General features: G+C 32.5%; 1 protein-coding gene across 2 annotated transcripts; it reads left to right on the top strand.

Moving 5' to 3' along the window:
• The first annotated feature begins 1,332 nt into the window (after window positions 1–1,332).
• Window positions 1,333–22,491, top strand: LOC101492931 (valine--tRNA ligase, chloroplastic/mitochondrial 2). Of its 2 annotated transcripts, XM_004489598.4 has the most exons (27): window positions 1,333–1,666; window positions 3,040–3,130; window positions 4,014–4,140; window positions 4,691–4,774; window positions 5,715–5,809; window positions 6,387–6,478; window positions 6,754–6,807; window positions 7,874–7,926; window positions 8,017–8,084; window positions 9,120–9,195; window positions 11,512–11,595; window positions 12,554–12,702; window positions 12,789–12,906; window positions 13,025–13,141; window positions 14,073–14,293; window positions 15,117–15,206; window positions 15,988–16,099; window positions 16,853–16,963; window positions 17,066–17,203; window positions 18,339–18,389; window positions 18,466–18,578; window positions 18,740–18,893; window positions 19,755–19,859; window positions 19,989–20,090; window positions 20,398–20,470; window positions 20,601–20,767; window positions 21,873–22,491. In XM_004489598.4, the coding sequence occupies exons 1-27, from the start codon at window positions 1,516–1,518 to the stop codon at window positions 21,999–22,001; spliced, it is 2,925 nt and encodes a 974-aa protein (XP_004489655.1). In that variant the 5' UTR covers window positions 1,333–1,515; the 3' UTR covers window positions 22,002–22,491. The 2 variants fall into 2 exon arrangements, with proteins under 2 accessions (XP_004489655.1, XP_012568159.1); XM_012712705.2 differs by lacking the exons at window positions 1,333–1,666; window positions 3,040–3,130; window positions 4,014–4,140 and having other exon boundaries at window positions 6,387–6,470.
• Window positions 22,492–22,741: the final 250 nt, after the last annotated feature.

Here is a 22,741-nt window from a genome sequence, read left to right as displayed (position 1 = left end):
AAAAAATCAATGAGTTCATTTTTGAACTATTGTTTTTATGATTTATATAAAAAAAAACGAATGTTCTTCGTTTTGGTGTAATTATTTATTCTTTATTTATTATTATTTATGAATTGTAATTAATATTAAAATTATTAGTCATTTTTTATTTCTTAATAAAAATATATTTAACTCTATTAAATGACGTGTGGGATCATACTCTTTGGCGTGTGTTTGGTTGGAGGAGAGGGGATGGGAGATAAGATTGTTAAGTTTTTGTATTTAGTTTAAATTTTAGGAGGGGACGGGAGATGAGCAAAATTCATCATTAAGTTGATTTTGCTATCTTTCCATTTGGAGAGATTTGGATGGGAGGTGCTCAATATAAATAAATAAATAAAACAATTTAAAATCTATCATTTCCCTTTAAATCAATCATAAAACTACTAAAAGTCCCTTCCCTCTTTTTATTTGAACTAAACACGACTCTACTTTTTTCCCACCTCCCCTCCATTAAAATCTCTAATGTCCCATCACTTGAACCAAAACACCCTTATATCCCAATCATTAACAAATACAAGAGTATATGATAAGAGCATAAGTCTAAATTAGGGTTGAGCCAGAGACATGTGTAAGAGGCCCAACCCTAATTACAAGACCACTATATAAGTTAAAAGCCAATAACAAGTTAGAAAGACTTTTAGACATAATCCAAAATACTAGGTTAATCATCGCTAAGGTTAACTCAATTCTAATACATTCTGGTGACCTAAATATGTGTTCTTTCACAAAACACTTATGATTATAAATCATTCATGCGGCCACCATTTTACATTGTCAAATTTTTGCCACTTCTTTTTGATATGACAATGATCTAACAACATCAAATTCTATTAGCAAAATGTACAACTAAACTATCTAAGTTGATCTCTATATTTAATCATTACTATCAATTATGTTTAACAACTTACTATTAATTTAAACCCTAAATTTAGCAACTTACAACTAAAGTTGTAATTTAGTCTTTATATTTAACCACTTACTATCAATAATCTCCATATGAGTAATGTTCAAAATTTATTTACTAAATATGATTTTGTTAGATGAATTTAAATTTTAACAAATTAAAAAATGTATTAAAAAAATGGATTAAATAAGTAACAACTAACGAAATTGAGTCTAGTCAAAAGATCTGAACTCCTACGTCGTGAAAAATTCAAATTCAAATATTTATCAAAATAAATACTCATATTTAATTAACAAAACATATTGAATATAATTATTTTTGATAAATGTTTTGTTAACATTTTTTTTTATTAATTATTTAATTACGGGAATACAATCTAATTTCCCTCTTCATCCCCTCTCATCCCACTAGTTTTTCTCCTTAGCCGTATCTTTCTCTCTAAATTCAACAACAAAACTACTTCTTCTTTCTTCTCTTGCAGTTGCAGTTGCAGTTGCAGTTGCAGTTGAGGTTTCTCTGAACTGAACCTACACTGAACCAAAAACCACTAACTAACTAACTAACCAATCATGTCTAAAACGATACTCTCCTTTTCTTATCCTTTCTCCGTTTGTAACAGACTCAACCCTCTCCTCTTCTACACGCGCCGTCGCGCTTTTTCTCTCTCCTCTCCTTCTCGCCCTCGCCTCAACCGCTTCACATCAACTCGTCTTTTAACAGGTTCTACTCGCTTCCATTTTATTAACAATTCAATTCTCGTGCTGTTCAATTCTCACCATTTTCACACACTGTTCTTTTTCGCACATCCAAATTTAAGTATTTGTTTAATTTAACAGATGTGTTTTTGTGTGTGCATTTCTTCGATAAACTTAGGGATTGTTTGGATATACGTTTTCGAACTTCGTTATTTTGCTGTTTAATTGTCACATTTCAAACACTTCATTCTTATATTTGCATAAAATGATTGAAGTATGGCAAGTGCTTAGATAGTGGACCACTTATCCACCATATAATTTGCCTTGAAGTATTGGTTTAACTGCGAGCTTTTTCTTCCAATTTTTTGGAGAAACTTGGGGATTGTTTGGATAGACGTTTTTGAACTTCATTATTCCGTTGTTCAGTTGTCACAATTTTAGACACTTCATTTGTATATTTGCATAAAATAATTGAAGTATGGCAAGTACTTCGGTAGACCAGTGTGCATAAAAATCACTCGCAACATTCTTTGGAAGTCGAAATTTATGGTCCTTCTCGTCCTAAGATTGAGATTTTGATTTGATTGATGTTGTTTCGACGAGTTCTGTTTTGAGAGACACATATTTGTTTTCCCTTGTTTTTATCAAAAACACATCAATGAATTCACTTTCTTAGCCCTGAAAATAAGACCACGAACTTCTACTTTCATGAGACAACTTCGGTCGTCGTTGGAATATTGAACAGTTTTCAACTAGTCCGAGGTGAACCACTTAGAATTTTCCTTGAAGTATTGGTTTAGTTGTGTTTTTGTTTTTTCTTCCATTTTTTGGAGAAACTTGGGGATTGTTTAGAAGACATTTTTGAACTTCATTATTCTGTTGTTCGACTGTCATCATTTTAAACACTTTCATTTTTATATTAGCATAAAATATTGAAGTGTTTGTTTAATGCAGTTAGTTTTTTCTTTTTCTTTCTCTTCCATTTTTTTGATAAAGTTAGGGCTTGTTTGGATAGACTTTTTGAATTTGATCACTAGTTTTCTTTAATAGTCACACACACACCTGATAGGACATTGGATATGACATTGACACTGACATATAAATACTGATAATAATTTTAAAAAATAGAAGTGATTGAGCGAAACTATATGTGTCAGGGTCAAATATCGACATGTGTTAGACATAGAAATGTGTCGGACATGCATTCAATCAGAAGTGTCAGTGCTACATAGTACATACGTTTTCTGTTTCCGATATTTGCTTTGGAAAATTTGTGATGATGAGAATAAAGTTTTTATCGATGAAGTTATGAATGAACACTTGCTCAACAGCATTTCGTTGGTTTTTCAGTGAATTGTGTTTTTTGTTTGTTATTGTTTAATGTTTTCAATGTTTCAGTTGCGTCTGCTTCAGAAAATAACGGTGTCTTTACTTCTCCTGAGATAGCCAAATCTTTTGACTTTACTGCAGAAGAACGCATATATAATTGGTATGTATTTTTTATTTATTTATAAAATTAATGTTGGTATTTGGTATTTCTCTTGTTTGTGTATTTTTGATTCCATGTAATATGTGCTCTGCAAAGTGACTTGTTTTCTTAATTTTCACACTAGAACTTAAGTATTGCGTGATTAAATTAACTAAAGTGACTTGTTGATTTCCTTGAATAATAGTATTGTAATTGGTCCTTTCCTATATGTCAAATGCAAATGCTGGAGCCTGTAGTTAGTAAATTGTGGCAATGCTAGTATTATGACATAGATAGAATATGTTAAGTGGGGAATATTAAATATATTGTTGTAATATAATAAATATATATTGTTGTTATTCACAATATATAATATAATAGGTAGTATATTTTTGCAGTTTAGTGATGATAACTGAAAATAATGATGAAAGCCTCTCTCTTGGTGAAGTGGTGACACAAATTGCATATGTTGCAATTAACATTTAACATATAAGTGGGAAAATGAGGATCAATAGCTGAATGGGTGAAGGACGATATATATTGTAGTTGCTGCAATTAACCAGTGAGAGTTTCAACATTTAACATAAAGTATGTATCTTAGATGTGAAGAGTCACGAAAACTGGTCTCTTTAGAGAGTATTGGAATTTGTTTTAGTTTTATAAAAAATGGTCTCTTATACTGCACGGTCATGTATCAATGATGTAAAGGCATATCAGTGCATCATCATAGGTTGCTGACAATAGGAAAAAATTGTGCGTGCAATTCATCTATAAACTGTTTTATGTTGGTACAGCCTGTTTCTGATTGTATTGATAAGTTGTTATGGATCATGGATGGACTTTATGAACTCATTATTATATTATTTTTGTATATTATGTTATAGTTATGATTATTGGATTGCAGGTGGGAGTCTCAAGGGTATTTTAAGCCGAACTTTGACCGAGGAAGTGATCCTTTTGTGATATCAATGCCACCTCCTAATGTTACTGGTTCTCTGCACATGGGGCATGCAATGTTTGTGACCCTTGAGGTTTTTCCATTTTTATAAATATTTTTCTATTTCATTTCATGTATGTTGTTAAATGGACATTTGTGTATCTAGATGGCTGGATATACCATCATGGGGTTTAAATGTTTCTGAATGGAAAGGCAAGATATATAGTGGTATAGATGTACCATTTGATTTTTGTATTTGTAATATTTTCCATAGTGATAGGTTTTCATCTTTATTTTTCATATTATTTCCGTAGATAATTATAACAATGGATTAAGTTCTGGTGCAACTTAAAACTGTTTGATATGATTTTTGTGAAGTGATGAAATTTTGAGCGCTAGTTGCTTGTTATTTATGTGCATAGGATGTTTAATATTGCTGTTCTATTGGGAAAAGTATAAAGATCTTGTTCCTTGCTTTCCTTATGTTTCTTTCTGTCTGTTTGTCTTCATAGTGACACTGTCTGTCTTGTTTGAAGTATTAACAATGTGCTTTGTTAAGTGGTATTGAGTTGTTAATGTTTTTGTTGAACTTTTACATTTTAGTTAAGATATATATCTTTATTTATTATCATGCTTTTATCCAGGATATTATGGTTAGGTACAATCGCATGAAGGGAAGACCAACGCTCTGGCTTCCTGGGACTGATCATGCTGGTATTGCAACTCAGGTTTGTTAATTTCGAAACTCGAGACTATATCAATTTTCATTACTTATTGAGAGGAAGAATAATTTCAAGAGAAAAGTAAGGTAGTATTTCTGAAAGTGAAAATTACAATAACTGAATGTAACAGTTTCAATTATCATGTTTTGAGAGCTTGCAATCTGAAACCATAGGATAGGAAATGGGCTCAGCGTCAGTCAATCAGTCATATTAGTTCTGGCATACTGATCCTTGATATACTTGCTCTGAGTTAGCATTAGAGAACCATTCAGTAGTCAGCGCACCTCAATGCCCAAGAAATAGTGTAAGAGATAAAGATTTTTAGGAAGAGTACTAAATTCAACTTGAGAATTAGCTGCTGGGCCAGCTAAGAAGAATTGTCAGTAATAGTTATATCATCGACATAAGGTAGAAGGTAAGAATGTAGATAAATAGAGAGGGACCCCACTTGCTGTCCCAAAACCCAAACTGAAGAAGAGTACTCTTAAGTCTGTCAAACCAAGCCTTGGGAGCTTACTTAAGCTCATGGATGACTTGGTTCAGTCTGCAAACAAGTGAGTTGTCAGAAACTTCAAACTCCATGCCTTATTTTCTTTTTATTATCCACTTTGGTTTGTTAACTTCAAGTTATCTTGTCACCTCAGTTCTTGTAGTAAGAAGTTGAATTCCAGTACAACGTAGGCAAGCTTGTGCATTGACAATGCATCAAGTCTAAAGGCTTTTGCATAAGTGGACATGTCAAAAATATAAAATAAAAAACCATTCACGTGCTTCACCTAAGAGATTAAGCTTTTTGGATAGTTAAATTGTGGCAATGGGCTTTCTAGTTTCTTATTATGCAGTTTTGTTTTGTAACTGAGAATTGTATGCTTCTTGCACTTTCTCCTTATATTTTTTCAGTTGAAGATATTAGTTGTGCATCTAAATTTTGTTCTCCTTCTACCAGTTGGTTGTTGAAAGAATGCTAGCTTCTGAAGGAACCAAAAGGGTTGAAATGAGTAGAGATGAATTTACAAGAAAAGTTTGGCAGTGGAAAGAGAAGTATGTCTTCACATTCTTGTTAATTTTGAATCTTCCTGCCATCTACATTTTTATTTTTCCACAGCCAATGGACTACCCTACTAAAAATGGGGAAAAAGTAGAAGGGGTTGAACCTCACTATTCCTAATATTTATGTTAAAATTTAAAATAACATGAAATTATACTCTGGATTAGAGGAAAAACTTAAATTTATAAATCTTGCAAAGAAGATAAATGATAAGTGATCCTTTGGTTTCCATTTTGGCCCATATCTTAAATATACTTTCTCTATAATCCATAGTTAATGATTAAAAAAAATACTATGACCTAATGTCATAATGATAGTCTTAGAGGAATGTGCCATAACCAATTGACAATGGAATATTGGAAATTTTATTGAAATTTTTGTAGATTCGTTTTAGGTTAGATGAGTCATGACTCACGAGTGATCTGCTTTTTCAGATCATGGATATTGCAAATGATTAAATTAGTAAATATAGAGGGAGCAAATTGAGTTACAATTTCATTGTGCAGATTCTTCAATGTCATTTTCTTAACTTCTCTCCTCCTTCCCATGATTTTTCTTTACTTTATTCAGGTATGGTGGAACTATCACAAATCAGATTAAGAGACTTGGTGCTTCGTGTGATTGGTCTAGAGAGCACTTCACCCTTGATGAACAGCTAAGTCGTAAGACAGTTTTCTACTTATTGGAACTTTATCTAACCTAGAGAGCCTTTGGGCACATATTTGAAAAGTTACGGTGATGCAAATAAGATAGTAAATATCATTGGTGCAGTTTTATAACTTTTTTATATGCTATTATTATTTTTCAATGTCTATTACATGCATCTGAATTTGTCTCATCAATTTTTTTTTTCTTCCAGCAATTTAAATCCAGCATGGTTGTGTATTAGCATGTATTTACTTGTGTATCATATACTGATGGTTTGTAATTTCTGCAGAAGCTGTAGTTGAGGCATTTGTTAGGCTTCATGAGAAAGGCTTGATTTATCAAGGTATAAGCTGAGTTACATACTTTCACAATGGTATATATTTCATTTTTCAATACACTTTGTTATAGTCTTCCATATTGCTTGAAACTTTTGAAATCTTGGATGGAGTTTGATAGCTGTGCTCAGTCAATTTTGTACAAGGAATCATGTGGGAATAACTGAAGTAGTCATAATTTTGTGGAAATCTAGAATTTGATATCTAACTGTCATAGTTAAAGTTGGTTAAGACAAACAGAAGCAATAATTGAAAATAGAATACTCTAGACTATCTGAAGGGAAATACTAATACAAAGAAATATAAATGAGAAAGCAGAGTGATGTAGCAATTGGCATATACTCTAATAGAATCCAATCCAATTAGAATTAGTTGTAATGACTAGTTTGTCATCATAAAATAGAAGGTCATATTGTATAGAGAACCCTGATCTAGATGAAGGATTTTTCTGCCAATGTTGTTAATAGTGTATGGGTCATATAAAAAAAATATAGTGGATGGCAGTTCATGGCAGAAAGCCAAATACCCATCAAATATGTTGGGTGGTGTTGTGGCTTATAGCAGAAGCATGATGGCTATAATAACACAAATTGTACCAAGACTGCTGAAGATATAATAAAATAGTAAAATAACTTATAACATATATCAAGAAAAATAAACTAAAAACATACTGTAATAAATAAAATTAATGAAAAATATGATTATTCATGAACTTGATTGCTGTGCCGTAAGCCTCGTGAATTTCACATGAAATTAAGGAGCCATCTAGTTCAAGTAAACTGCAAATTAATAAAAGCAACTAACAAATTAAAAATATACTCCTGCTCTTGCTATTATAAGATAGGAGTCAGAGGACCAGAGGAGAATCACCACTTGAACTAAGAGGAAAAAATGTGGGTGAATAACATGTCTTAGATAAAAGATGAGCACAAGGAAGTATAATTGAAAATAAAACAGAGTAACCAAAAAAATGGAAAAGATAATTGTTGAATTTTTCACTGATGCACATGTTATATTCATACTTTATATATTATATAGTGGTGTATGTTACACTTTGGCTTCCTTCTGTTTCAGGTTCTTATATGGTAAACTGGTCACCAACTCTACAGACTGCCGTTTCTGATTTGGTAAGCAGTTTTAGTCTTGATTGCACTCTTGTTACTACTTAACTGCTCTTTTCTTGGATGTTTTTGTTGAACCTTTTCTTTTATACTTAGGAAGTCGAATATTCAGAAGAATCTGGATATTTGTATCATATTAGATATCGCGTTGCTGGAGGTTCGAGGTACATTGGATGTTTTTGAAAATTACTCTGTTTTTATATACTTTTTTCATAGAAGTATATTGTCTGAACTGAAGCAAACTTTAAGCTCATGCTTTGATTAGATTTATATTTTGTTAGAAATTTAATTTAGTTTGACCAGCACCTGTTCTGAACTTTATGTTATTTTGTTTGGATGAACAAATTTTGGCTTTACCTAAATGTACATCTGGATTTTCTTAACTTGTAACTGGGAGTTATGATCTATTTTGTTTGACCTTTTTAATATTGCCTTCATTGCCTGAAAGCTAATATTCCTGAGCATTTAGCTGTTTTTATTTTACGAGGGAAGTTTTGTTGTCTGATGTGCAAAGTGGCTGGACTTCTCTTTTAAACTAAAATATTTAAGTAGTCCCCTCTGTATTCTACTTTCTTTGTTATGTTCTTCCTGTTCCAGGAAATTTCTTGATGTTCTGCTGTGTTTTAATTTTCTCTTATGGCGAGAGAATTGTTTTGTCTGGCAATGTTTTTGACCTTTTCAGACAACCTTCACTTTACACTATTTTGTTTGTGTTCAAACTAATTTCTAGAATTAAAATTTGGATTCGGTTACAGTTCTTGAGTGAATGAAACTGATAGACCGGAAGTATACATTGAGAAATATAACTGAAAACTTAATGAAAGCTGAATGTACTACTATCTTATCTTATATACTAATTAACTTTATATCTCATGATAAAGTGAAATCTAAAACAGGCAAATATAATCAACACTTTCCCTTATGCTAGAGCATAAATGTCATATGCATCTAACTTGTAAATATGTATAATATATTACTATCCAAGGACTGCAAGGATTTGGTGAAGATGTTGGCTAGTTGATCATAGGAACATTTAAGAGAGAGAAACGAGAGATATGCATTTTGGAATCTGTATCATACATAACAGAGCTATATTTTCTTACTTTAAAATAAGCTTTTGTTTCTTTGTAAGGTTGTGCCTTGCGGTTTTTATTTAATATTAGTTAGCATTTAAATTTTTACAATTACTCATTTTATAGGAATGATTGGCTGACTGTAGCTACGACACGTCCAGAGACACTATTTGGTGATGTGGCACTGGCAGTTAATCCACAGGTAGGATAGAATCCTTGTCTTTGTAAGGTGTTGTGCCTCTGGATAGAAGTTTTAATGTTGCTATTGTAATTGAAATCCATTCTCTTGTCGTGCTACCACAAAACGTGGAACATAATTAAACATTCATATTGCCTACCCTCCATAAGAAATAAACATCAAAATAATTATTTTCAAACATCTTTTTGACTTGTTTACATAAATTTTATGTATTGAATACTGGCTAGAATAATATTTCCTGTTATTTATCTTTGTTTTTCTCAGTATTAAGTTTTAGTATATTAATTGATTCCACAAATCTGGGATTCCCCAAACCAAAAAATATATCTGTTGAAGTTGTGGGATTTTAGAGAAAAGGAGGAGAGAAAATAATAAGAGTTTGAATATTATTGATAATAATTTTATGCTGACTAAAAGACTCAATAGTATTCTCTATTTATAGAGATACATAGACTCAATCATAAATTAGGAACAAATCATACTAATAACGAGATATAATATAAGATATCTCTATGATTATAAATTGATCATAGAAAATAACTCAAGATACTCTAATATAATATAAAAGATATTATAAAATATTTTATAATATTCTAACAGTATCTATAAAGAATTTCTCATATAGCTAGAACAACGCTAACAAATTGCAAATACTAATTTCTTTGGAATTAATTGTATTGAAGTTTTTGCATTAACCGTTGCATGATAAATATTTTGACAATTTATTTTTAACATTCAATTATGTGTGTGTTTGGCTACAGATTTTAATTGAAATTTTATTGGAGAGAAGAGATCAATAAAATAAACTGAGATACTGCTCTACAAGTTGTTTGGTATGAAGGAACCCTAAATTCCAATTACAGAACATAACAACATATTTGGTATAGGACACAAAATTTTGAAGTTACCCTTTAGATGCATTTGATGCACATTGAAGAACAAAACAACACTCGACAAACTCGAGTCACTATACAGGAGTATTGTGAAAAAGAAGAAGAATTTTTGAATGTGTTTAAGTTTGCACTCAGCAGCATGCTTAATTTATAAACATGGTAGTTACAATGTTAATACATGATCAAATGCAATTTACAAGGGAGTAATAAAGCTGACACTATTTCCTAAGATACATTGAACTTAATCTTCTTGATATGCAATGAACCTTAGCCTCTCGGAAAGTGGAGTATTAATATGTTTTAATTTCCAACACTCTACCTCAATCTGGTGAATAAGTATTCTCCATTCGCAGCTTGGACACGATTCTTTAAAAAACAGGGCAACTAAGCCCTTTGGTGAAGATATCCGCAAGTTGACCTTGTGAACGAACAATTCTCTTTGATAAAATGCCTATCCACCTCAATATGTTTCGTTTGATCACGTTGAATGGGATTGTGAGCTATGCTAATTGCTGACTTATTATCACAATAGAGCTTTATAGGTCCATCCTATTTAATCTTCAAATCTTCTAAGATAATCTTCAGCCAAATTAAATCACAAATACCTTGTGCCATACCTCAAAACTCAGATTCAGAACTAGATCAGGCCACAGCATTCTGCTTTTTACTCCTCCAGTTACAAGATTTTCTCCAAGGAATGTACAATGCCCTGTAGTAGATCTTCGGTCAGTAATTAAACCTGCATAATCAGCATCAGTATAAGCCTCAGGAGTAGCACTCTCATTCCTTTTAAACAAAATCCCTCTCCCTGGAGTTCCTTTAAGATATTGCAAAATCCTAAGAGCTGCAAGTAAGTGAATTTCCCTTGGGTTGTGCATAAATTGACTTACCACACTTACGGCAAATGCAATATCTGGTCTTGTGTCGGAAAGGTAAATTAATCTCCCAACAAGTAACTTTCCTTATCCACCATTGCACCTTCTTCCACACTACCCAACTTATGGCTTGGATCTATAGGACTTCCCATAGGTTTACAAGCTAGCTTACCTGTTTCCTGGAGCAAATCTATGATATACTTTTGTTGAGATATGAAAATGCCCCTTTTTGAGTGAGCCACTTCTATTCCTAAAAAATACTTTATTGAAGATCAACATTATTAGATTCTAGCCAGAAGCCCGATTTTAAGCCTTGGCCTTCAAGGAACCTTATCTACTGAAATTAGAAACATATATAACTAGTTGGTTTGACCAAGACAACATGGCTTCTTTAGTTCAGTTGTGACTAGATATACCTCCATATATGTGAAAATATATATGCTAACTAATTCAACGTGGCTGAGAATGACACGCCGATATTGAGTTCCAAGAGAGCTCAGAATGTTTTTTGAAACGATGACTAATGCCTTGTGTACTTTTCTGAATTGTAGGATGATCGTTATTCCAAATATATTGGTCAGATGGCAATCGTGCCTTTGACGTTTGGTCGTCATGTTCCTATCATTTCTGACAAGGTATAAAAGTTCCAATTTATTCAACTTGTGTATATTTTAGTTATTATGTAGTGTTTGAATTTCTTGGTAGTTTCTTAATAAAAAATGTCTACTTGAAAATTTGAAGTGAATAATAAATTCATTTGTTTGAGTTGTTTTCTATGTCTTGCTGTGATGTTCCCCATGGGCATTTTTATTGAATCCTAGGTGTTCGAAGGATTTATTGTATTTGTTGGGATACCCACGTTGAATGAGATATGACCTGAAAATGTGTTTATAAGTGGGAGGCATCCCCAATGTCGATGCTGGACAGTCGACGAGACAGCTATATATGTGACTTTGACATATGGGGTTTTGAGACATACAATAGGCCCACTGATCGCGGGCTCTGGTACCAATTTGAGAATAATGTTTTTGGTGCTAAATAGCTTGAGAGGTTAACTCTTAGATTTTGTATTTATAACGATAAATTAGTACAAAGAGTATCCCTTGAATATAAGGACTAAATCAGTCCCATATGAATCTAATTACATCAGAGATATATACATGGAAATGTGAACATTAACATTTAAGGAAACAAGGTAGATAATTTCTCAATCAAATATTTTATTAATCATGTCATATCTCAAGAATATATTAATTTCTGATGGCTGATTATTGAAATATAATTAGTGAATAACTGTTAAGTATTAGTTAATGGATGGGGAGCAAAACACACCTTTTGCTCCAACTTTTCTAGATTTGTGAATTAAGTCAAGTACAAATGTAAAATAAGTAGTGCCAGATAACAGTAACAATCATATATTCTATCCTTACTCCTGTCTAACTTCTGCTTGTGGCAATAATAGTTCCTTGTTACTAGTTTTCATCCATTTTTAAAGTCTCATTTTCTTACTGTATTCATTTTGCAAAAATTATTTGACAAGCCAATGTAAGTTTCATGTTGTTGGTTAATATTGATTGGTGTTGTGTGTCACAGCATGTTGATAAAGAGTTTGGAACTGGCGTTTTAAAAATTAGTCCAGGACATGATCATAATGACTATCTACTTGCTCGAAAGCTTGGTCTTCCAATACTCAATGTGATGAATAAGGACGGCACACTAAATGAAGTTGCTGGCTTGTACAGGTATTTGTAGGAATTTTTTTATTTAGCTGTTGAAGATTTGGCATATATTGTTATGACCGATTCCTGAAGCTAATCTCCAATATCAGTGGCCTTGATCGATTTGAAGCCAGAAAGAAACTGTGGGCAGAGCTTGAGGAGACAGGGTTAGGTGTAAAGAAGGAACCTCACACTTTACGAGTTCCCAGATCTCAGCGTGGTGGAGAAGTGAGATAGCATTTTTCTTAGTTAACTTTTAGAATTATGAATTGGCATTATGTTCGGTCACTGATTTGTCCTGCTATTTGAATCTTCCACTCGGATGTTTTCTTTATTTTACAATCAGATAATAGAGCCACTTGTAAGTAAACAGTGGTTTGTAAGTATGGAGCCTCTTGCTGAGAAAGCTCTTCAAGCAGTCGAAAAAGGAGAATTGACAATAATACCGGAAAGATTTGAGAAGGTTCGTCATATTCATCGTATATAATGGATTTGTATCATTTTTTGAGCAAGGAATTTTTTTCAAGAACTTACTAAAAAGAAATATTAAAAGAATCTTGCAATAACTATTGAGTTTTTTAAATAATTTCTTTTATGTGATTAAATTAGCTTCTACTTAATTTTTTCAGAAGCTCTTATTTAAGTTGTCCATTAATATCTGTAAGATTATAAATATTTGTTTAAGCGAAGAACAATAAACTTATTTTAATTGAGAAACTCCGATAAAGAAGTAATCCGCACTTGGTGTATCTCTTGCTGTGAAAGAGAAATTCACTTGTTAGCAGTACATGCATGTATTTCGCATCCATACTGTTGATTAACTTTACATTAGCTGTTCAGTGTAAGAGAACCTTAGTCACCTCACCTCACCTGTACCATTTGATCATTCTTAAGTTTTGACTTCTATATTTAATCCCTTAGTTTTGACTTGAATATAGAATCATTTGATTATTGTGAGTTATGTGGAAGTGTTTTCTTACCATTGTGATGCTATAGTTTCTTCTTTTGATGGTTTAGTATTAGAGTAGCAGATGCTTTCATTGCTCACATTATATGATTAATAAGGTTCCATTTGTAAGGAGCTTATATCCTATAAATTTAGATAAATTAGATAATTGTTGCTCATATCCTTGTACAGTTCTTTTCCCTCTTAATTTCCTTTATTAGGACAGATTCATGACTTGTCATGTTCCTGTATCATAGGAAAGTATCAGAATGATTAGTCTATATGTTTGTAAATTCTTACTCTGCATTTATGCATCAGAAAATAATATTCAGTAAAGTTACTGTTCTAGTAATGATTTTCTTCAAATCTTATAAGTATTATTTTTTTGATGGTATGAACTTTTAGATTATCCCATACCCTTACCCTATATACTTTATGTTCACGGCAGATTTACAATCATTGGCTTTCCAACATTAAGGATTGGTGTATTAGCAGACAACTATGGTGGGGACACCGGATACCTGTTTGGTACATTGTTGGAAAAGAAAAAGAAGAGGACTATATAGTTGCTAGGAATGCTGATGAAGCACTTGAAAAAGCTTACAAGAAATATGGAAAAGATGTAGAAATATATCAAGATCCTGATGTTCTTGACACATGGTTTTCAAGGTATTTTATATTTGATATTGTTGAATGAGAGAAAATGAGAGACATATGGTGAAACCGTGTTTGAACTACATAACGAAGTCGGTTTTATATAGGTTCAAGGCAATAAATACAAAAATAAATATCGGAGATACTATCCCTATTTACATGATATGATGTGATATGTAATAAATACAAAGATCATAAATATATTTTTAATAAATATCTCTCTTAATTTGAACTGTATCTATATGGGCATCTTCTTGTAAATAGTTGAAGTGAAAATGATGTCATAAAATTAGTAGTATTCGTAAATGTCTTTTTTCTAGCTGAAGCTGGTCAGTTACTATTTGTGTATGAATGAATGACCCACTCAGCAGATAGTTTAGGCATACGTTAAGATATATATATATATATATATATATATATATATATATATATAGTGTGGGATGAATGTTAAGCATGAAATATTAAATCTATACTACTAGAGCTGTTGTATCTTGTGCTCCATAATCATTCTATTTATCTTTTTTCCTTCTCAAAGGAATTGTATACCTAACTGACCTAATGACTCGGGTAAAGGTAATTGAAGTCACCGAAGCCTTTTCTTTACAATTCACGTTCTTTCTTCTATATGTGATAGATGGCATAAATTTCCCTATATGTTGTATCTTTACAATGACTAATGTAATTTATCTTTTTCCGAACATTTATGTATAATGAACAGATTCTGAAACCTGATGTGGGTATTTTCAGTTCTGAACCCTGATCTACACAGCATGTTGACTTTCTTTTTTACTCCTGTTAATTGTATGGACTAACTATAGAATCCTACACATTTTATCAGTGCGCTGTGGCCCTTTAGTACGCTTGGATGGCCAGATTTGTCTGCAGAGGATTTCAAGAGATTCTATCCAACTACAATGCTTGAAACCGGGTATGCAGTTACTTGCATGTTTCAGGTCCTTGATGTCAATGAATATTTTCCATTTTGTTATATCCTTTTCATGAGGCTGAGGCTGTGGAGATCCCACTTGATTAAGAGCTATTTACTACCTTGATGTTCCTTTAGTAGTTTTTGCCAGAACAGAAACAGTGTGTATGTGCACTGTTGATTTTGGGGGTCATTAGTAAGTTTATCATATGTAAGCTGCAACTACAATCTAGTTTAAGAGGGGGCATTTGATTTGTATTTTTCTTTCTGTTTTCACTTTAGTTAATCATTTCTCATTTTAATTACAAAAATATGAATTTGTTTTCATTTTGATTTTGGCAAAAATACATCTAGTAGTCCTTAAAGGACCGCATAACATATTTTCATTTTGATTTTTGTTTCCAAAAGTTTTTCTCTATTAAGAGCCTGCATAGTTCATTTACTAGGGATTTTTATTATACACACATAATGAAGAATCGACGTTGATATTTTATTAAATGACTTGACTTGGCAACTGAATCATCAAATAAAGGTATTCAATTTATTATTAAAGTATTGTTCATATGTGAAGTATTGCTCATATATATCATTTGTATGAGAAGGCAACTATTCTACCATTTGTTCCATGTGAATAATGAATGTAATTGCTTATCTTTGTAGTATTTTATCTATTGTAGCCTTCTTGTGTGTGTATTGGTTTCATTCAAATTTATTAATTCATATTCTAATCCATAATTCTTTATGAACATTTTCCCAACTTATGCTGCCTTTTATCTTTTGACAGGCATGACATATTGTTCTTTTGGGTGGCAAGAATGGTGATGATGGGGATTGAATTCACTGGCAAAGTTCCATTTTCTTATGTTTATTTGCATGGACTCATCAGGGATTCACAGGTGACTTCACTTTTTAGATGGGATAATGGAATTGGTTCCTGACATGTGCATTTTGAAATTATGGTGGTGTTAGCTAGACCGCTCTCCTCCCGTTTACGAGTGTTGTAGATGAGATAGGTTATAAAGATCTCAATAATATATTTATATATATATATATATTTAATATTAAACAAATGGGCTCATAAATTATAGAGACCATTTTGATTTAAATTCTAGATTGTTTATCAAAAGTTTATGCTTGAGATGTGGTTTTTTGGTCAGAGAGGATAACAGAGTGACACTCCTTTATGTAATGATCTGGTTCTGTAAATTGTTTCAACAAAATAATTGTCTAAATATAGGTAGAGGGGTGAGAGTCCAATGCTATTAAGCTTCTGTGATGATGGGGTGCATGGAAGGGTCAGATCTATGGTGGACGTATTGTTGGTAGCTATACCTTGCATTAGCAATAGATTAATTCCACTCTGATCAAACCGGTGGCCTTATAGTTACATGGTAGAAACTCCGGCCATTGCGCCTTGTTTGACACAAATAGTTACAGCTGTAAAATGACTTAGTGTACTCAGTACTACACCCATACAAGCCCTGACTCTGCTTCAATTTATGTAAACATGGTGATAGTTTAAACATCACCCACTGTTGGTGCATCAAATCTCTCCTCTTTTAATTTTGATCTAGGGTTTTATTGTTAACTGGCCCCTGCTTCAAATTTATGCCATGTTTATAGGCTGACTATACAACTATTATTATCAGGGGAGAAAAATGTCTAAATCATTGGGAAATGTAATCGACCCCCTTGATACTATCAAAGAATTCGGGACAGATGCTTTACGATTCACAGTAGCTTTAGGAACAGCTGGCCAGGTATCTTTTACTGTGTTAAAAAAATGGGTTCCTTTTTTTTATCCAATGAGGAAGTTGATTAAACTATTGAAGACAATGATGTGATTGTTTTCTTTCTTTCAGGACCTTAATTTGTCCACTGAGCGGTTGACCTCCAACAAGGCCTTCACAAACAAGTTGTGGAACGCTGGCAAATTTGTATTGCAGAACTTGCCTAAGGAGAATGATATATCTGCTTGGGAGAATATACTCTCTTATAAGGTGAGATCCGATCTTAGCATCCAAGAGACAGACATATTGGTAAAATTTTCTCTGTTTTTTCAATAACACACGTTTGCAAGGATGGCGGGTTAACTCTTTATAAAGCTCTCGTTTCTTGAAGAATTTCTTGTTTTACTTTTTTTTCTTTTGATAAAATATGAAATCCTTTAAGATGAAAGAAAGAAAAATTAAGGGTTAAATAAGTTTTTGATTCTTATTTTACTTTTAGTCCCTTTAAAATTTTTCTTCAAACAACGACCTTTCAAATGTTTTCTATTAACAATTTTGGTCCTTATTTTTAAGTCAACTAATTTGTATCAATCAAATTTTTGATTGATTTTTTGCAGGAATGTTTAGAACATTATAAGAATCCCCCTAAAATTTTTTAGAATTGTTTAACAAAATATGAATTAAATATGAATTTTTAAACTCTAAAAGCTTATAAAAAATCATATTTAATTCATCATATGTTAAATAATTCTAAATTTTTGTGGGAGAGGTTCTTATAATGTTCTTAACATATATATACAAAAAAATCATTTAAAAATTCAGGTGATACATATGAATTGTTTTAAAAGCAGGGACCAAAATTACTGATAAAAAATATTTGAGGGACCATTGTTTGAAGAAATTTTTTAGAGGGACTAAACAAAATATAATATATATATATATAAGGACCAAAAACTTATTTAACTCAAATTAAAGAGAAGGGAGGATAAGGAATACTTCTTTCTACAAAGTACAAAACAGAAAATAACTGAGAAAAAAATTAATGTTAATCAGAGGCCTAATCTAGTGTTGGCCACATAAAACTCTTATTAGAGTTAGACCTCATATAAATACTCCAATGAGTAGCAAAATATTAAAACTAAATCAAATGCGGAGGATAAAAATGGATAAAGATGTAAATATTGATCTTAAAATTAAAACTAAATTAAATGCTGATTTGCCCAATCAAGGAGATCTGTGATATCGTCTACACAAGTTTTATACCTTGTAAGTACTAGCATAGTTTAAGGTTTTGGCTAAGTTGGATTGCATTTAGTGTGGCATTGTCATTTTAACATAGGAAATTTGACAGTTTTACTAGTCTAACATTTTCTGTTGGCTAATACTTTCTATTTATTGTTCTCAGTTTGACAGTGAAGAGTCTGTACTTAATCTTCCTTTACCAGAGCGTTGGGTGGTAAGGCAATATTGTTTCAACATTTTCTTATGTCATTATTTGGACAGCTTGTGATAACTTTACTTCCACTTTTCAGGTGTCAAAACTTCACTTGCTGATTGATTATGTTAGTGCAAGCTACGACAAATTTTTCTTTGGAGAAGTGGGAAGAGAAACATATGATTTCTTTTGGGCTGATTTTGCTGATTGGTATGTTGCTTTTATACTAGTATTATTTTATTCTATGCATATGTCCCAATTTTATAGTTGTTTTTAACACATATCCTAATGTCTCTATATAATCTTTGTGGTTGTTTCTTTGCCTTCATTGCGAGTAATATTCTTAATCTTTTCCCCTCTTTGCTGTGAAGGTACATTGAGACTAGCAAAGAGCGGCTTTACAACTCTGGAACTGGGGACAACTCTGTTGCTTTTGTGGCACAAGCTGTTTTATTGTATACTTTCGAGAACATACTCAAAGTGCTGCATCCTTTCATGCCATTTGTAACTGAGGAGCTATGGCAGGTAAATATGACACGGTCTATAGGGATTCTATAAAACATTATCAGGTGATAGTTACTGTACCGAAGGACATAATGGTCTCGCTGTGAGCCAACTGTGTCTCCTCACTATGTATTGTTCCATGTGTTGTCCTTCTGGCAGTGTTTTCCTTTCCATGGTCACACAATGACGCTATCCAATTGTGTCTCCTTACTATGTATTGTTCCATGCGTTGTCCTTAACAATCAGAAAACTCATTTTCCTTTGGTTTAGATATAATACCAAAGGTTTCCTTTGTGCATGCTTTAGATATAAAACCATTCACATGCCTTCACTTAATACCTTGAGCTTTTGGATTGGTTGTTCATGAATCGTGAATCATGGAATGGTATTAAGGCCTTTATGACGTATGGTCTAGATGTTGAACCTTGTTACCCACATTATTCTAAAATGAAAGAAGTTAAAATTTCAGTACAAACAATGCTAGTTCGAATTTTGTTCCCCTCATACTTGAAGGGTTCTTTTGTGAAAGTATGGGTAAGAGATAAAACCATGTATGTTCCTAAAGCAGTGGCTATCGAAAAATGAAAGAAAACCTAATTTATCTCTATATTCCTTCAAAATCAGTGATTATTTGTGTTTGATGGTAGGAAAAATATATTGATCTTGTCTTACAGTATATTAGATTATCTCTTAGGAGTTTGTTATTAACATGATTTTTTCTTTATTTGATTAGGAGTCTAGTATTAGTATAATTGTATAAATCAATCATAATTTAAAGCCTTGGATTCTTTATCTTCCCTTCTTTCTCATCTAAAACCCTATATAACTTGAACAATATAATGCAAGTTTTTCAAAGTTTCAATTTCTTTGTTTTGTCAACAGGCACTCCCTAACAGGAAGCACGCCCTTATGGTATCACCTTGGCCAGAGACTCAACTTCCAAAGAGTACCAGCTCTATAAAAAAGTTTGAAAATTTGCAAGCTTTGGTATGTTAATTGCATTTTTTTCCCTCTCATCCCATTTACGCTACTTTTTTACATAATATCATGTCAGTTTATTTACAATCACCATACTGTTTTTATGGTACCATGACAATTTATTTTGTAACGTCGTAGGTTAGAGCTATCAGAAATACTCGGGCAGAATATTCTGTTGAGCCTGCAAAACGAATATCAGCATCCGTGGTTGCAAGCAATGAAGTTATTGAATATATTGCTGTAAGTGTTATTTACTCCTTTCTCAGACCCTTGATCATCAGGAGAAAGGAATTGCAAATTTTTTAAACCTTATCTTCAGTCTAATTTTTTCTTTTTCAAATATAAACCCTACCAAGTATTCTTTTTTACTGTCTACTTTTTTATCTCGCTGGTAATAACTTGACCTGCCCCATTAGTAGAGGAATGGATTGATTTCTGAGCAATACAGGAATTGTGATCCTTGTGGTGGAAGTCTTAGACTTTCTCCTATGCTTTTTACTCTTGGGATATAGAAAGTAATCTTATGCTGTATCATGTGCTTCTTCAGGAAGAAAAAGAGGTTTTGGCGCTTCTCTCTCGGCTGGATTTACAAAATCTACATTTTATGAATTCTTCCCCAGGCATGCTTTCTAGTACACTTGTACTCCCTGCATTAAGAGTGAAATGACTTAACGTTTTATGTGTTCCCATGTCAATTGTTAACTGGTCGCTGAATCATTTATTTGGTGGATGTCATGTAATATCCTACAGGAAATGCAGATCAATCAGTTCACCTTGTGGCTGGTGAAGGTCTAGAGGCATATCTCCCATTAGCCGATATGGTTGATATTTCTGCAGAAGTTCAACGTCTTTCAAAGCGCCTTTCGAAGATGCAGAAGGAGTATGAAGGATTCATAGCTAAACTCAATTCTCCAAAAGTATGAAATAATATATTTCTTACCATCTGCACTATATACTTTTCCTTGTTCCATGGTCCATATGCTGTTTAAGTATCAAAGTCTGTTTGTGAAGCCATTTCAATGCACAGCTAATTAAATCCAGATGCAAGTCACTTTCTGTTCGCATTGAAACAGTGCTCTAAGTCTAATTAGGAATTTTTGAAAAAATGGGATTTCTATTGGCATATTAAACAGAATTGGGGGAATTAGCATATTAAATAGAATGGGATTTCCAAATATGCTGTCCGCATTGAAATTTGTCTTTTATATCTTTTAACGCTATTTAGAATGGTAATATTAAATCTAACACTAAAGATTCTAATGTAAGCTAATATATGTATTGAAGTTCTGGAGGTCATGTTTGAATGAATAAAAGAGAGTAATGAAGGCTGTTCTTCATAAAGGAACTAGGATTTCAAGTTCCCCGAGGATAGAGAGGCCAAAGGAGGGAAGACCATAGAATTAGGGGCAGAGAAGACCGACGAGCATGTTGGTACCTACGACATTGAGTACAATGATAAGAACCTAGGTCCTTGTAAAAAACAAGAAAAATAAATTTGTGATGGGCTCTTCGAGGGGATCTAGACCTACAAGAGCCCTGGGCTACTACTTTTATTGCTTGCCTTCCAAAAGCCATGTGGTATATACAGTACATAAGACTCCAAGACTTGCTAACCAAGACAGAACTATTCATAGGATTACCATTAATTAAGCTAATCAGACCAATTATTAGTTAAACTTTTGTGTTGATCTCTATAAACATAAGAAACACAGCTTCATTTTCATTCTGTTCAGAAAACTAGTTCAAATTAGACTTAAATTCGCTATATTTTTGTCACATTTTTTGACACTCTTGATTCCTAATTGTAATAGTTTGTTAGATGTCCATATGGATTATACTAAAATAGTCTATGTGGATTTCTTCTGGAATGTATTTACTAAAATTGTAATTCACTATATACTAAAATACTAAAATTGTAATTCGCTATATTTTGGCATTATACTAAAATAGTCTATGTGGGTTTCTTCTGGACTGTATTTACAAAAGTAATCTGTGCATAACATTGACTAAAACTTTCTGCAGTTTGTAGAGAAGGCCCCAGAAGAAGTAGTCCGTGGGGTGCGAGAAAAAGCAACAGAAGCCGAAGAAAAGATCACTTTAACCAAAAACCGCCTTGAATTTCTGAACTCTAATGTTCTAGTTTCAAAATAGGCTCATCCAGGAGTTTCTACTTCATTACTCATTCCAGCTAAATGTCTATCACGTCATAGCTTCTGTTGCAGAAAATGCCCTGTGCGGATCAGCAAAATTCATTGCAACATTTCTATGTATCATCATCACATGAGAACAGAACAAAATGTTGGTTGCTCTGGATCATTCTATCTACCATACCAACTTTCCTTTGTGTTAAAAAAACAACAGAGATATAATGTTGTTAGAGGGATGAATGGGAAGTCTTCTTAGGGTGCTGTAACCATCAGATGAACTGTTTATAAATTGTAGAGTTAGGTATTGATAATTTTATTCTGCAGAAGTTAAAGAATGTAGAGTCAGGTATTGCTAACTTTATTCTGCAGAAGTTTCCCAATAAAGTCCCCTTTGCCTAAATTATTTTGCTTGTGATTTTCAGTCACTGTATTGGACTTCAATATATGATTAAAATTCAAGTGCTAGAAAGCACCCAAGCAATTGTTGATGACTATGTTCTTGTAGGTCTTTTTTTGCTAAAAAAAATGATTGCTTGGAATTTTTTTACAGCAGTTTTTGTTCATTGAATAGATTTACAAATAAAGCATTTGCATTGAATATTGATGATATTTAAGGTCGTCTTTCATTTTGTTCAATATATTTAAGGTAATCTAAATTGGAAAGTTTGGCAGTACTCGCTTTATCTCATTTCAAAGCTTACTTTGTATATTCCACAATCTGGTGACCATGGGATTCTGAATTTA

This window comes from Cicer arietinum, chromosome 2, assembly GCF_000331145.2.
Source record: "Cicer arietinum cultivar CDC Frontier isolate Library 1 chromosome 2, Cicar.CDCFrontier_v2.0, whole genome shotgun sequence".
NCBI lineage: Eukaryota > Viridiplantae > Streptophyta > Magnoliopsida > Fabales > Fabaceae > Cicer > Cicer arietinum.
This window is presented reverse-complemented; position numbering and strand designations above follow the sequence as displayed.